This window comes from Perissodus microlepis, chromosome 13 (assembly GCF_051167445.1).
Source record: "Perissodus microlepis isolate ML-2025 ecotype Zambia chromosome 13, ASM5116744v1, whole genome shotgun sequence".
NCBI classification, from domain to species: Eukaryota; Metazoa; Chordata; class Actinopteri; order Cichliformes; family Cichlidae; genus Perissodus; species Perissodus microlepis.
Genome location: NC_140473.1, coordinates 5,734,829 through 5,750,878, shown reverse-complemented (window position 1 = coordinate 5,750,878; position 16,050 = coordinate 5,734,829). Strand labels below are relative to the sequence as shown.

Here is a 16,050-nt window from a genome sequence, read left to right as displayed (position 1 = left end):
GCGGGACAAAAAGTTCAGATTCTGGGAAGGGGCGGGAGAGATGTCTGGGGAGGGGACTCCTCTTTTTCAGCTCCACACTGGCAAGCCTTTAAACAAGGTTGTATTTAGTTTTGAGTTACTGGCATTCATCCTAAAAAGTACCTGTGGTGGCTTGTTGTTTTTGTTTATATGGAAGATAGCAAACTAGCCACTTTATTAGGTACAGATGAGGACAAAATTATTAGACCCCCCCACCAAATTTTCCCAACTGCTGTTTTAAGAGAACAAGGGACTTTCAACACAGTATTTCTAAGCATTCGAGTTTTCTTTAGAAAGCATAAATGATTTCTTTTTGCACAAATATCAGAATCATTTCAGAAAAACACCCAAAACTTCAGCAAAGGTTTGAGCTCTGAGATGAGAAAGCACCAAAATAAAACACAGTTTAGGCTTAATAAAAGAATTGGTGATGCCCACAAAGCAGGAGATAGACACACAAAGTTATCACAGCATTTCCAAGCATCAAGACGTGGAGTGAGAAATATCATCAAGAAATTCAAAGAGAGCCACACAGTATAGAAGAAGCCTGGCAGAGGGAGCAAAAGATTTCAAAGACTGGAAAGAAAACTAGCGAGAGACGTGTCTAATGACAACTGCTAAGACACTCGTGAACGACTTAGTCAAGTCAGGAAGTCAAGAATTGGAGTCTCAAAGAAGACACAGACCGAGAGAAACGCCTTCAAGCCAGACTAAAGTGTGCTAAGGACAACCTGGAGAAAGGGTATTCATACTGGAAGCATGCCCTTTCATCAGATGAGATGAAACTGTTTATGTTTGGAGAAAGAACAATCAGAAGAACACTGTCCCCACAATGAAACACTGTGGTGGGAGTATTAGGCTGTGGGGATTATTCAATGTTTCTGGAACTGGGAATCTCATCAAAGTTTGAAGGAATCATGAAGAAAGAAGGATATATGAAGACTTTATTTGATTTTGTCTTCCAACGCAACGGCAGCACGGGCTGGGATTGCTCAGGAGACAACTGCTAAGACACTGCAGGCTGTTATTCAGCAAAAAGGACACATAATCGACCATTAGCGTCAGGTGGGCTAACAGCCAATCACATGGCAGCAACTCGGTGCATTTAGGCTGTTAGAGATGATCAAGACAACATACTGAAGTTCAAACTGAGCATCAGAATATGGAAGGAAAGTGATTAAAGTGATTTTGAATGTGGCAGACACACAGGACTAAGTGTTTTGATATCTTCTGATCTTCTGTGATTTCCCCACAACCGTCTCTAGGATTTAAAGGTCCAAAAAGGAAAAAAATATCCAGTGAGTTAAAAGTTCTCTGGGTGAAAATGCCTCGTTGGCATCACAGAATAGCAAATAGGAAAGCAACAGTAACTCAAATAACTACTTGTTACAACCAAAGTATGCAGAAGAACTTTGTCTTTTATCCTGTCTTCCTTCTCTCACCCCAACCGGTCGCAGCAGATGGCCCCGCCCCTCCCTGAGCCTGGTTCTGCTGGAGGTTTCTTCCTGTTAAAAGGGAGTTTTTCCTTCCCACTGTCACCAAAGCGCTTGCTCATAGGGGTCATATGATTGTTGGGTTGTTCTCTGTATGTATTATTGTAGGGTCTACCTTCCAGTATAAAGCGCCTTGAGGTGACTGTTGTTGTGATTTGGCGCTGTATAAATAAAATAAAATTAAATTGAACATCTGTGAATGCACAACTTGAAGGAGATGAACTACAGCAGCAGAAGACCAGGTGCTACCTTCAGTTCACATGGACCAAAACTGGACAATAGAAGAATGAAAAAAAAGTGTTAAGGTAGTTCTGACAACAGGACGTCCAACACGGTATCATCAAGGTGTACCTAACAAAGTGACCAGTGAGTGTATGTCCCGAAGAACAAGATTTTATGGTTTTATTTATAACTCATAGCAGTGCTGTATTACACTGATTTACATCGCTACCCTGCAGTGCATCCAATCTTATCTCTATCCAGACACAAGGTAAGACTGATGTAGACAATTTTCTTTTAATTTCAGTTTTATTATTTAAACAGTTTTTTGATCAAATCAAGAGAGGGTCTGAGGCTATCTGAGAAAATCCACCAGGAGGTTATTAATGTTCAGCAGGAAGACGAAGAAATCAAAATCAATTCAGCAGCAGACAATGCCCTTTGTAATCGTATTGATTGGTTCCTGTTATTCCCAGTAAACTGACTTCTCCTGCTCTGTCTCTCTGTGTCGATGACTCACACACATTGCCACACACAAACAGCAAACACTGTTACGCATTATCTAACCTTATTAAGCCAGAGTGTCTACAGCCTTCCTGCTCTGTGCTCATTTCTTTGGCAGCTTAAGCAGATCTACAGGTTAAGAAGCAGAAAACAACATTGGCGGAAAGTGAGCAAAGGGATCAGCGGAGAGAAAGAGAGTCAGCGGACATTTATGTCTGTTAGCCGATCCAAACCAGAGATACAGGCCGAGGACACGGGGAAATATAGCTATGTGTCTCACACATGGTCAGCCTTTACAGAAGCATCAAGAGGAAAACGGGATAAGAAAACTGAAAGGGGCAACAACACAAAGAACAATAATTTCATCCTGTCAGAATAAATTTAATACGCCAGAAATCAAACGCAAACTTTTACATGCTGCATATTCAAAAGCTTGGACACATTTAATGAAACATAAAGACAATTTCCCCAATTGCTATTTCATTTATTTAGAAAACACAACAGCTGTAAATGTAGCAGTAAGCCTTAATATGAATGAAATCCACACACAAACACATATTATAGTCACACATATGTATATGTATGTGTACCATTAGAATTTTAAAGAACTGCAATTAGAACTGGAATTTGGAGTTCCCCTCCCCAACCCCCCCTTTTTACAATCAACAGGCTAATAAATGTACATATGTGTCAGAGTTCACCCTGTGACCATTTAGCTAATGTGTGTTTTCAGGCAGCAGACGCAACGTAAAGAACAGAGCATCTGCAGAAGCTCACAACCAGAGGATCACAGCCGGCATCACGCTGAGCCACCGTGTGACAGACTGCTGGAAGCGAGGTCACCTTCCCACTGCCTATTTCTGTCCTCCTGTCCATACGTCTCTTTGTTTTCTACTGCAACGCCTGCCAGTAGTTATGATGACCAGATGTCACCACAGTCGTGGAGAGATTAAGAGGACCCTCGGCGGTGGTCATTTCATCGTCTCCACCTCGACACGGATCTCATTATTGCGCCTCGCTGCCAATATGTGACCTCAGCTCTCTGGCATACACCATGTTTTTGCCACTTTTGTAAGAAGCTAAGTCTAATCTGAGTGAGATGTGTGGTGGTGTGTGTGAAGTCTGGTTTAGAGACAAGTCAATAATTGGCCTCTGGTTTCCCTGGATTGTCGCAATCCCGTTTCGTGTTTGCTGTGTTTTAAAAAGGAAACCTTTTCGCATGTTCTCACTATTCAGGTTTGTACTTTAATTGCTTTGCACACTAGATCAGGATCCTCAAGCTTTTTCAGAAATGGACTCCTTACAGTATAAAAAAATAAAATGAGAGGACCTGTAAGTGTTGCACCAAAACCTTTATAGAACACATGGCGCCCTGTTTGCTAAAAAAGTATCCTAACTTTTTTTGTGCGCCATTTAACTTCTTTCACTCCACAATACACCTGAGTTAATAAGTTAAAGTTCACAGACCCTAACGCATGCTCTGTGTTCAGTCCTTACTGCAGTCATTTAGGAGAAACGTGACTGGGGTTGCGTTGCCACATTGCTACGTCAGTGTTTTGATATGCTAGCACCTGAGGAGAGATCACTTACTGTGATGTCTCATCGACAGTGATCAAACTAAATCAAAGTAAACAGTTGTTGTCGTCCATCTATTTTCTTCTGCGTATTCAATTAAGGGTCATGGTTGGGCTGGAGCTGTCATAGGATAGGCAGGATATCTACTGTAGGCCATCGTGTTAGCCATTCACAATCAAAACCAATTTCAGAATCCCCTTTAAACCCAACTTACATGTCTTTGGACTGTGGGAGGAAGGAAGGGTGTGCAAAGAAAACTCACACAGATGCAGGGAGAATGTGCAAACAGTTGTATTCAAACCCCAAAACGTCTTACTCTGACAAAACACTGCTAACCACTACAGCACCATCGTCCAACGTCCTAATGGATATTATCTTAACCTAGCATTGTATCATCTTACATGATTGTTGTTGTATTTTTTTTCCACCTGATTTTCACCAGCAGCCTGATTTTGGCCGATGACTGGCATTTGTTTACTGATGCAGTATATCAAAACAAAAGGATGGAGCCACTGCCACGAAACATTTTTGGAAAACCTTTTGAAGCCTCTAATTTGACATCTTGGTTGTCCCTAGCTCATTTTTATTTTTATTTTTTTTAAACCAGAACCATTATCTGCTAACGTTAGCACGTGTGCACTGCAGGGGGCATCGTTTCCCAGTGTAGGATTATAACTTTCGCTAGCAAAAACTAGCATATGTGTTGTGGTGGTTTATTGCTACACAAAATGTGCTTACTGAAAAATTGCAGAGCTTACTCCTTATAAAGTATTTTAGAACAACCAAACACTAAGCATGCAGTACACTATGGCCTAAATTAGCTTCTGGTCGTTTGGCTAATTTTGTATTCAAAGTGTTTATAAAGCCCTTGTCAGAAATGGGATGTATAACATTGTTCCCTTTGTTAGTTTTATTTTAGTTTATTTTTTTTAGACATTGGTCACTTTGACTTTCCTTATGGCTCAGTTCAGATTGTGATGAAAGTACTCTGCAGAGATATAGTGCAATATTTGACATACTCAAGCACAAATAGCCTACGTTGTGATCTTATCTCGTACCTGTTCGAGTGGTATTTCATGTGTATGTCAACAGCGATAAAAAGGAGCTGAGAGTTCAAACTCTAGCTGTTCTGTCGCAACTTAGAATTTATGGATTGAAGTGGGTGTAAATGATATACTGTTAGTTCTCATCTGCCAGTCCAACTCTGGATGTCTTGCAGAAGACGGTTTCCCCAAACTACCACCTGGCAGACACTTCAGACGAAGCAAATTGGCAGATTTAGTGTGTATAAGCTGAAGGTAATATGAGACCAGTTATCTTGTACAGGTTTCACTTTCCTTGAAATATGGTTTTACAAGATGTCATTGGACCATGAAAAACATTAACCAAAATTGACCATTTGCAGTGAAGTTTGGAAAGTTGCAAAACTGATTGCACAGAGTCCCAATTCCACTTTCCTAACTGTTATTGGAACCTTTTTCCACACACAGCTGTCTAAAAAGGCAACAACTCATTAAGAAACTAATTGAAAATAAGCTTATCAGTTGCCAGTGAGACTCCGGTGACTGCTGGACACACTGCTGCTCTTCAGGTTTTAGATTTTGACGCCTGATCAGAGCTGAACAGAGTCTAAACCTAAGCTTTCCCTTTAGCGTCTCATGTCTGGCAGCCTGTCTTTCTACAGTTCTACCATGTTCAGCTGTTCATTTGTGGTGCCAGAACATAGTCTCTCCTGTTGCAACATCCTTTTTCACTTTCTTACAGATGTAAGCACTTACATCTGACAGCTGAATGGAAAATCTCCTAGTTTCCCTCCCTGTATCTCATAGAGGCTGCAACAACTGCATCACTTCGTGATACTAGAAATGCCACATAATGATGAAACTGCTGCAAGTGTCTCTTTTTTAATTAATTTTGGTGGCAAAAAAAATCATGCATTTCTGATCCTCCATCTAATGTTGTCTCCTCTGTGTTGCTGAGCCTCTAGATCGCTGCTTCCTAGTTAAACCCTAAGTCTGTATCTATCTCCTTAGACAGTCTGATTAGCACTGCGTCACAAAAAGGGGAAGTAATCTCGGTGCGAGCACAGGAATAGAGCTCTGGGAGGGGCCGTGCCACCGGAGAAGCACTACATTGCCACCGCGCACATGTCCATGGGTAATCCCTTCTTAAATAGCCCCTGGACAGGAAAAGGAAGGAGCTGGGGCGTGGGACATTACGCCGTGGGAGCAGCACCAGTCAGTGTCCTCTTATCCCTCGGACACAACACAGCAGCAGGGACAGGAGAGGGATTCAGATACAGACACTTGTTGGACTCTAGGAAGAAGGTCCTCTAACCAGGATGAACTTTGCCGCTCAATTATTCTACTCGAGCCATTTGAGCGAGCGACTTGAGCGTTTGTACTCACCACGGCCGGCCCTTAAAGACAGCGAGGAGAATGACCCCTTCTGGCAGAGGTGGGAAATTACCTGTAGCCTTCTTCGGAGCCCCAGACCTCTCCCCCAACCAGATCAACCCTCTAGATTCAGATCTACCCTCAGAATTTTGAGGTAGCTCCTCCTTAAATTACCTCCATTCCTCATCTGCTGTGTCCAGTCTCTTCTTCAGCTTTAATTATAAGTGAAACTCAACAAAACGCACCAAATGTTCATGCTTGGCTGTTGCAAACCCCCAAATCGAAGATCCACATACTCTGGCCTTCTCCTTCTATCTCTCCATCTTCTCCTTGCTCGTCCTGCCAGCATCCCAAGTCCTGATAGGCTACCCTCTCTGCTTGATTCTTGACCATAACATCCTCTTTCCTTTCAGGATATTGTGACAAATTTAGAGAAAGGAAGGAAGCTTTGATTTTAAGCTTTGGTGGAAAACTGGCATTTCTTTGTGCCACTGATAAATTACATCACATTCAGGGTCAAACAGATTTTACAAGTATTTCCTCAGTGTTTGACTTATACGGAAGATTACAACCGTCAAGATTTAACAAGCAAACTGATCTTCCTCTGCCTCTTTGAGCACATTAAAAACTTCTGGAGCTTTTCGTGTTATAACCAAAGAGCCAAAAACAAAGCAGCCGACGAATGTAAGAAAGCTGTCGAAGCGTTGCCCGAAAGGATGCAGAACTGCACACTCAGTGATGCAACATCAGGAATACATATAGTCATGTAGTGCCAGGAGACATTTCCTTTCCCATATGATGAACTTTTTTTATTCTTCAATCAGAAAAGGAAGCAGCTCAGCAGCCAGACAGGGCATTTTGTCTTTAAAAGGACATAAAGAAGCTGAGATAGTGCACTGATGAAAGCCTGGTGGGCTTAAATATCTCCTTCACTTTTAGCTTTGTCCTTACTTTTTGTGGGGATTTTTTGTGCTGTTTTATAATAAAATAAGCTACTTTTTGTTTTTTACTGTTTCAGCGCTTCATCTTCCCTTTTGATGAGGCTTTCTGAGGCTGCCATGTTGCTCTTTGCCCTCCTTTGATGCTGTTTTTGAACTCTGCCTTTGAAGCAAAGCACCCTAATCACAGGTGCAGCCTTGGACTTTTCTTATTCATAGCCGTGTTAAGAGCGCACACTGTGTGCTTGAATAATGGGGCTAAAAGAGTGAAGGACAAGTGGGGAGAGAGCAGTAATGGACCCAGGAGACGAGGTGAAAGGTTGCCGTATTGTCTACCGCAAGATCATTGCGATATAAATAGAGCGAGATGTTCTCTGTATAGAGAGCTGGCACCACTGAAGGGTATTTAGACCATTGTTTGGGAAAGCTACTCCACCTGGTGGCTTGTTGATGTTATTGTAGAACTGCGCGCTCGCAAAAGCACCCTCGTCAGTCAGTTGTCTTATTTTACCTCACTGACGATGATTGGCTCCAACCTGTTTCAAAGTTTCAAACGTAGCTGGTAACTATATGTGATCTGCTTTACTGAGTGACTGAGTTAATCCCCAATAAGTATAATCCTATTACTATGTCTATGCTGTGTAAAAGGCCTCTGCGCTGACTGTTTGACAGAAACATCCCGCGGGAGTCTGATCCAGTTTTGTGTTGTGTCATTTGAGTAAATCTGCCCATACCCAGCCTAACTTTAATAAGCTATTTAAATGAATCGCGCAATTTGATTAGCTCCAACGGCCGTTTATAAATCATTCTGTCCTGCTATTACTACTAAATTGCCTTTTTAATCGCTTGTGTGTCTCCTAAAAGAGGAGCCGAATGACCCAATGAATCATAAGGTGACTTGTAATAGTAATCCGTCACCGAGAGTGGAAGCAGGGTTGACGTGAAAGGTGAATCAATTCATCTTAGCCTGAAGAATGTGAGCGGACCGCCGGTGAGAGTGGTCGTATCGACGAAGCAAAGTGGGAAATTGTCACTTTTTCAAAGTTCTTACATCGAGTTACACTCAAAAAACATTTATGCATTACTCCTTATGCACTTTGTTGATACATATTCAGTTTATACCAAGGACTTTCTCCTTAATGATTAATTATTTGAGTAAATAAACCTTTGATTTTATATATTTCAGGTGAATTATACTAAGAGTTATTGCTTCATGTCTATTGTTAATAAAACTTGTAGCTCTAGTGATGATGTATACTTTTGAAATGTGGAGAATATCAGCTGATACTGTCTGCCAAAGGCCTCGCAGCTCCGCCCTACATTCTGGCTGACATCCAGAGGATAGAAATTAGAATTTGTGCAAATACACTTTTGTTAAATTTGTTTTCTTAAGCTGTTGGTCCGGTTTTACTTTTTCTTTATATCTTAAAATTGTGTTAATTTGTCGTGAATCAAGTAATAAATCAGATCTGATGCCTGACAGATGTACTATTGTACTGTATATAGTACTATATGTACTATGTTACTATTTCCAAAGCATACCCTGCTGTTGTAATTTTTTAAAAAAGTCCCGATCCTTCAGAAACAACTGGTTTAATACTGGAAACCAGCTACAAGCTGATTGCAAAGCTACTCACTGTGGAAAAACATGCAGCTGAAAACAGTAATTGGTTTTAAAAGTTCCCTCTGGTGGTGCATTTACGTACTTGGGAGAAATAACCTTTATGATTTGAGAGCTAGTGGACGCCAACAACCTGCTTAATTGGAAAAGCTATTATATTCACATCAGCGTTCTCACATCTGCTCACTTTTTATCTTCGGGGTTTGGAAGATGCAAATCAAATCTCCCTGCGCTCCAGCTCATGACTGTGTGGTACTTTGCTAAAGCCTCCGTGTGTTATTTTTACTGTGTTAGCTTGCAATAGTATGTGTGCAGAAAATTAAGAATTTACACTGTGAAAAAGACGAGTGTAGGATCAGGAGCTGTAGTCTTATGGTTTTAAATGAGGAGGACTCAGCAGCTGTGCAAAAGCACACTTTAGTTCTCTGAATATGATTTGATATGATTTTAAGTGACACCCCTAATGCCTGCTTGTGGTTTTCAGAGAGGAGTTGTATCTGGGCCCCAGTCAGCCCGGCAGCTCTTACAAATATGGTCCCGTCAGTAACGGCACCGTGGGCCGCAGACCCACCCTTATTGAACCGGAGCGTCTGAAGGACTTTGGTGTGGAAGAACTTCTCAACGGTGATGTGAAAGTCCACGAAACCAAAGTAGCGATGGCTCCTGAGGTTGTCCTCATGGACCCCCCCAAAACCAGACGAGTCAGCGAGTTCAGGATGATCCCGAGACCTCCTGCCCAGTACCTCCGCTTTGAGGACATCAGCGCGGCAGCCTTCAGGATCCAGTCAGGGATGCAGAAGACGCCTTGCACGGTACACTAACACAGAATAAGTGCAGGAGAACGTGCAATAAAGGTGACCTTTGACCTTTGTTTGGGAGCTGAAATCACTTCCTTCAGTTTCATACCTAAGGAAGTTTGCTGTAAACAGACCACAAGAGGGTGAACTAATATCAGAACTAGTCTAAATGGGATGCAGATTTTTGCTCATGGAAAAACTGAACAAAGCCTTCATGGTCTGCGTTACTTTGATACATTTTAAATTGATGATTTTATGTTAGAATTAAGTTGTGCAGAGTTTTTTTGTACCAGGTTGTAAACAAGTTTGTTTTTGCTTAAAAATGGGAAATTCTAACATTTGGGTTATCAGGGATTCATTTTAGAACTTGCCTTAAGTTAAATGTGATCTCACAACAATGTAATTGATGTAAATTGATGGAGTGATGAAGGAAGAGTCTCTCTAGAAGAAGGCCTCGTCACCTCTCTCCATCTCAGTAGTCACCAGGAAAAAACAAACAAACAAAAAACTCAGATATGTGCTTTTGCTTTCCCCAAATAATCCCCCCCAGAAGCAGAGTTATTACGTTTCTGTTTTTCATTCATTTTCATTTACATTTTTAGGTTAGGTGCGTTTAGTTTCAGTTAGTCTCTAGAGTGGGTTTGGGTCCTTGGACATTATATTTCTAACATCATCTTCGCTGATTCAAGACGCTCCCACTAGTTTCAAGTCAGGAGTACCATGTCTCTCTTTTATAATGTCTCTGCACATCTCTGCATTTTCACTGTGCGTGGTTGTGTGTCGCTGCTAATAACCACAAAACGCCCAAAGAAAAACTCTTTTAATTGAGGCTTGCTTCGACATAACTACTGGTAATGCAACTGTTAGCGGGACAGGTGATAATAACTAAAGATCACCCAAAGGTGAAGCCCTCGTGGGGACATCATCGCTAATAATGCACTGCAGCTTTTAGCCAAATTAGGAGGAGCCCTCATATCTGCTTCATACTTTATATTGCATTATACCCACCAAGTGTGAAGCAGATTGGATTAACGGCTGTTAGCAAAAAGCAAAGAGCAGGCAGAGACTCCTGGAGCTGGATGAGCACCAGCATTTAGGTGAATTCATGCAAAAATAACATAAAAGTTGAACATGACTCGGGGCAAAGACCATGGATTTCATACGCCAGGAGTAATTATATGAAGTGAAAACTATTTCAGCATGCATGTGAGCACCTGAGTGGTTATATAAAGCCAGCTTAGCAAATCTATCTTTAACGGATTACTGCTGCTGCAGGAGCTCTTGAAATATGCTGCTTCTTTTGTGTGCTCAGTACTCCAGATTGTCCAAACAGTACGGGATGGAGATCTACCTGAAGAAGGAGCACCTGCACTACACCGGCTCTGTGAAGGAGAGAGGAGTGCTGTACCTGCTCACCTCCCTCACACAGGTAGATTGGGGCGGGGGAGCTGAAAAAGACGCTGTAAGGATCCACTGAAGTGTGCTGTGCGTGCATATTTGTTGCATGTGATTATATGTCAGGCGTGTGTTTCTGTGCTTGCAGGAGCAGCAGAGGATGGGTGTGATCGTGGCCACTGACTGTAACTTCTCCATGGCCGTGGCGCACCACGCGGTGGATCTGAAGATCCCGGTGTTTGTCATCATGCCGTCAAGTTGCTCCTCGCCCCGCCTCAGGATCTACAGAGACTACGGCGCCATGGTTATCTCCTACGGCAGCACCGGCCGTGATTCCCAGAACCACGCCTGCCATCTGGCTAGGGAGAATGGATACCTCTACCTGGAAGAGTCAGTCTAACATTCATATTAGGAGCTGGAATGAGAGTTTCTGTCTGTGTCTGTGCAGTACTAACTGATGTTTTAGTATCTTAACATAAGGCTGCTCTTCCTCTCTTTGCTGCTGAGCAGAGATGAAAATGCAGCGTACCTGGCAGGACTGGGCACTGTGGGCATGGAGATCTATGAACAGGTGCCCAAACTGGAGGCAGTGGTCATTCCTGCTGCAGGACAGTATGGTCTACTGGCTGGCACCGCTGCAGCCATCAAACACCTCGACTCTCGCATTCTTGTCATAGTAAGCAGACATTGAGAAGCTCTTTGAATCTTTACATCTTCACTGTATGCTCATTGCTTGAAGTCCCATCTCATATCACTGGTTACCGATAGTAGATCCTATAGTAGATCTACATCCTTTTTATTGCACAATTGCTTCTAGCTCCCTCGTATTGACACAAGTGCCTTTTTCATTCTGCACGGGTTACGAAACAAGGCGACTGTATTTGAAGTGGTTTCCCTTGTTTCACTGTCTGCCCACAGCTCTGAGAGCTGTCGTGCTGTTTGCACTGAAGGCACAGAACAGCCCTCTTGCTCTATTTTCAGCTATAAAGAAATATCCTGGTACAGCTTGTGTAGTGAAGCTTTCAAGAAAATATATTACCACATTTGACCCAGTAGTGAAAACCTATATATTATGCAACACTGAGGCTGATTAGGGCTCCGAGTCAGTCCAGAGATGGTCCTGTTTTAATATTCATACAACAGTTTCACATTTATAATTAATACTGTGTATACCATTTTATAATATATTAATATATTCACAGTAGGAAAAGTGGTGCGCATGCTAAATATAAGGCACTGCAAAATAAGTGCTAGTCTATTTCTGTTATATAGTCCATTAATATTGTTCAGAATGGGGACGAACTGCCGTAAGATCACTAAAGACTTAGTGATGCCGGTCCTTTGTGTAACTACCTATGAATACATGTCTACACAGTTAGCATTAACATTCAGTCCTGATTAGCCTGTCAGGTTGCCTGTATGTTAAATATGGATAGCAAACATGGTAAACACTACCATGCTCAATGTTAGCATGTCAGTATCATTTGAACATGCTAATGCTAACATTTAACTCAAACTGCGACTGTGCTTCAGTGACTCTGTTAGCACTGTTGGCTCACAGGAAGAGGTTCCCGGGTTCAAAACAGCGAACACTGTTTTTTGTCCACCATACAAAAAACTCAGTTCCAAAAATGCTAGCTTGATCTTGCCTACGTCAATCCAGGACACTCTGCAAAAGCGATCTCAACAGTTTTACTCCACAGTGAAATGCAGGTTAGAAATCATCATCATCAACACATGAGAACAATAGCTGACCCACCTTTCTTCAACAGGGAGTTGAACCAGACGATTTCCCTTTGCTGCTACAATCTCTGAAAACGAACGGTCCAATCAAAGACATGCACAGCAACCCCAATAAGAAACTTTATGGAGGTAAACTCATTTCCGACTTGTTCTGCTGAAGTCATGTACCACACCTTCCCCTCATGAAGGGGAAGATAGTACAAAAAAAGATTATGTGCACATTATTTATTGTTAGAAACTCCTTTGTAGTTTTTTCTCCTGCAATAAAGGAGCTTGTGATGATCATCTGTCTCTTCTCAGATCTCATGGAGCATTCCCTTGGTGTTAACACCTTTCAGCTGGCAAAGAAACTTGTGGACAAAGTCATCACTGTCAGGTACTGCACGTCCACATTACATTTATAGAATTAAACTTTTGTCTTTTTTAAAATATCTGACTTCACTGTACAGATGTATTATTACTCCCAGAACACAAATACCTCTTTTACACTGAAGTGGTGCTGGTGCAGAGCCAGTTTTGGCTTGGTGCTGGCTCAGTCCTTCAGGCTTCACACCAAAAAGGCTGTTAACCTTTCTGCTGGAAACCCTGTGGTTCTCTATTAGGCACAATCACACATCAATGGAAAAAGGCATAAAAGAGACTGCTGTTCAAGTGTGTTAGGAGAGAGAAAAACACCAAGCAGCGTTTGAGACACGGTGGACCAGAGCCATCGTCAACACATTGGTGAGACAGGGTTCAGAATTTCATCAAACAATCACAAGATGTGCATCTGGTGTGAACACAATCACATTTCATTTTGTCTGGTTATGGACTGGCTCTGAAGATTCAGATGTGAATCACCTCACATAATAGGCCCATCATCTTGTCAGTTATATCTTTATGGATGTTGGGGCCCATGTTGAAGTCTAATTTTGGTAATCGGATATCAAAGGAGTGCATTTTTCTTTCCTTTTCTTACAGTGAGGAAGACTCTCTGGTGGCAATGCTGCGGTTTCAGGAGTTTGAACGCTCCACTGTGGACACAGAGGGAGCCATGGGATTGGCTGCCATTTTGGCCGGACAACTACCAGAACTAAAAGGCAAAAAGTGGGTCAAGTGTATTAATTTCCCGGTTTCCTACCTGAACCATGTAATTTCTCTTTACTCATCGACCCTCTAGTTTTCAAACAGTGCAAATTCCCACTTTAAAAAAATTAATATATATATTTTAAATATAGTCCTAACTCTGAGGGCTCAATGTTTTCCTTAACGCCTGAAAAGCTCACATTCTGGCAACATAACAATGTCAGCAGTGCTAATCCTTTTGGCTGCAGATAAACTAAGCCTTCCTCTGTGTCTGCTGCAGGGTGGCTGTGGTGGTGAGCAGCGCTAACATGGAGATGGAAGTGGTGAGGCAGTGCATGGACCGAGCTTTGGTGTTGGACAACCGGATCAGTAAGTTCTCAGTGCAGCTGGGAGAGTGGCCAGGAGACATGGCTAAGCTGCTGGATGTTCTGACCAGAGAGGACGTCAGGTAGTGTAGGAACCTGTTCGGACTTAATCGGTTTTGTTTTTAACGTTGCCCTGTGCCACCTTTAGTTTATTCATTCCTTCGCCTCTTTTGTCTTTTTCCTCCCAGGTTGTTGGACGTCTGCCATCGTAGACACAGCGATAAGTCAGAGCTCTTCAAGGCAAAGGTAGGCGACTAATCTGTCCTCTTCACTTCATTCTCTTTCCTCCTCCTCGCCAATCCGCTCATCCACTTTTCCTTTATTGCCGTGGAACTCTTGGCTTGGAGTTGTCAGGGAGTTGGCGGGAATTAGAAGACCAAAAATACAAATACATTTTTAAAAGATAGAAAAAAGTAGCATTGCTCAGTTCAGTACCCACCTACAGCTTTACTTGGTCTGGTACAACCATTAGCCAATTTTGGCTGTTGTTTTAGCAAGTTACAAACACAGTGTTGCTATGCAACTGAAACTACTGAGTCAGTTTGATGACTTTACATATAGTATGCCTTTTTTTTTTTTTTTAACTTGGAAAAAAAATGAAGAAAAGCTGCCGGGGAGAAACTGACATAACTTGACTGATAAAACTTGGGACATCGTAGCTTTTTTAAATAATGGATTTGGGTTTTTTTTCTCCTTCATTTCTAAAGCTCAGGGATGGAGCAGACTTATCATGTAATCTCCTGGCTCTGCATTCTTACCCCCACAGTCTCCACTGACAATTTGTACAGCTTATTCACAGCAAGTGTCAGGAGGTGAAAGGTGTTGCATAATGCAACAAGCAAACCTCTCACTGCCCTAATTCTAGAGTGTGTGTGAGACGGAGAATGACATAAGAAGACTAACTGTATGTGTGTGTTGACAGGTGGAGTGTGTGGTGGAAACCAGGGATAAGATGCAGAGTGCTCATCTGCGCAAGACGCTGAGCGAGCGCTACCCCTCTATATGCTGGCTGGACCGGTGATCACAGCGAAATCCTAAACACAAAACTAGACTGACTAAAAACAGATTCCTGCCGTCGGGATAACACATGCAAACCATTCCTGCAACAAATACACACACTCTTATGATATGCAAGCTCTGTTATATGAGACTCATTAAGAGAATGCTTGGTCAGCAAACCTAAATGTATACAGAAAAACCTTGAGATTATAGCGCAAATCTACATGTTCCTTCTATTACTAATGCTGCTTTTGTTCTTCTTCATCATGGCACCTTAAATACACTGTGAAGCAGTTAAACTGCATCCCAGTTGATGATGCTAATTCTAACTGAATGCTATTCAGACTATTTTTATAGTGGTTCCCAACTTGGGCCATTTAATGGGTTAACATTGGGCTGGCAAATAATAAAGTATTTTTCTCTGTGTTTTAAATTACTGTAGAGCCACCAGTAGCCAAGATCTTTCTTCATTTACTCTTATTATATAAGCTTTTTATGTAACCCTCAAGTGATTAAATAAATCTGTAACAGTGGATAAAGCTTTTTTTTCCCAGTTGTTGGTAAAGCATATAAGCTAATTACAATTAAAATGTGTCCCTATAGAGAAACAGTTCTGCAAAAAAACTATTTGAGTGTGTGTCGAGCCCTCTGGGTGTTCATTAACGGCTGTCATGGGTGGCCACGCTTTAGTCTGTGGTGGCCAACTTGTGGCTCCACACCCTGGCAGAACGTGGATCAGTCTGCATTAGCTAAAGGGTGGAGTGTGACTCCTGTAGCGCATGTACAGCTTCACTATATAAGGTCTATTTTTCATTGAATGTTCTTTGTAAAATGCTGTAAATATTTCTGTATTTGTACTGTCCACAGTGGCAGTTTCAACCCTCCTAAAAGTGTTCTCCAAATAAAACTCTGGACAAATGAA

The 16,050-nt window shown here is 42.0% G+C and overlaps 1 protein-coding gene across 1 annotated transcript; it reads left to right on the top strand.

Annotated features, from left to right (window-relative positions):
• Positions 1-5,987: 5,987 nt before the first annotated feature.
• LOC146374551 (uncharacterized) lies at positions 5,988-16,050 on the top strand. Its single transcript, XM_084949359.1, has 11 exons — positions 5,988-6,266; positions 9,249-9,576; positions 10,874-10,990; positions 11,105-11,346; positions 11,467-11,632; positions 12,729-12,828; positions 13,000-13,075; positions 13,660-13,785; positions 14,045-14,212; positions 14,318-14,375; positions 15,052-16,050. The coding sequence occupies exons 1-11, from the start codon at positions 6,151-6,153 to the stop codon at positions 15,148-15,150; spliced, it is 1,596 nt and encodes a 531-aa protein (XP_084805485.1). The 5' UTR covers positions 5,988-6,150; the 3' UTR covers positions 15,151-16,050.

What these genes read in the sequence shown, in the direction of transcription:
- LOC146374551 (XM_084949359.1), top strand. Translation starts at nt 6,151, where the DNA reads ATGAACTTTGCCGCTCAATTATTCTACTCGAGCCATTTGAGCGAGCGA. An exon ending in CAATAAGAAACTTTATGGAG is followed by an intron (nt 12,829 to 12,999) that starts GTAAACTCATTT and finishes GTCTCTTCTCAG; the next exon opens with ATCTCATGGAGCATTCCCTT. An exon ending in CAGAGCTCTTCAAGGCAAAG is followed by an intron (nt 14,376 to 15,051) that starts GTAGGCGACTAA and finishes GTGTGTTGACAG; the next exon opens with GTGGAGTGTGTGGTGGAAAC.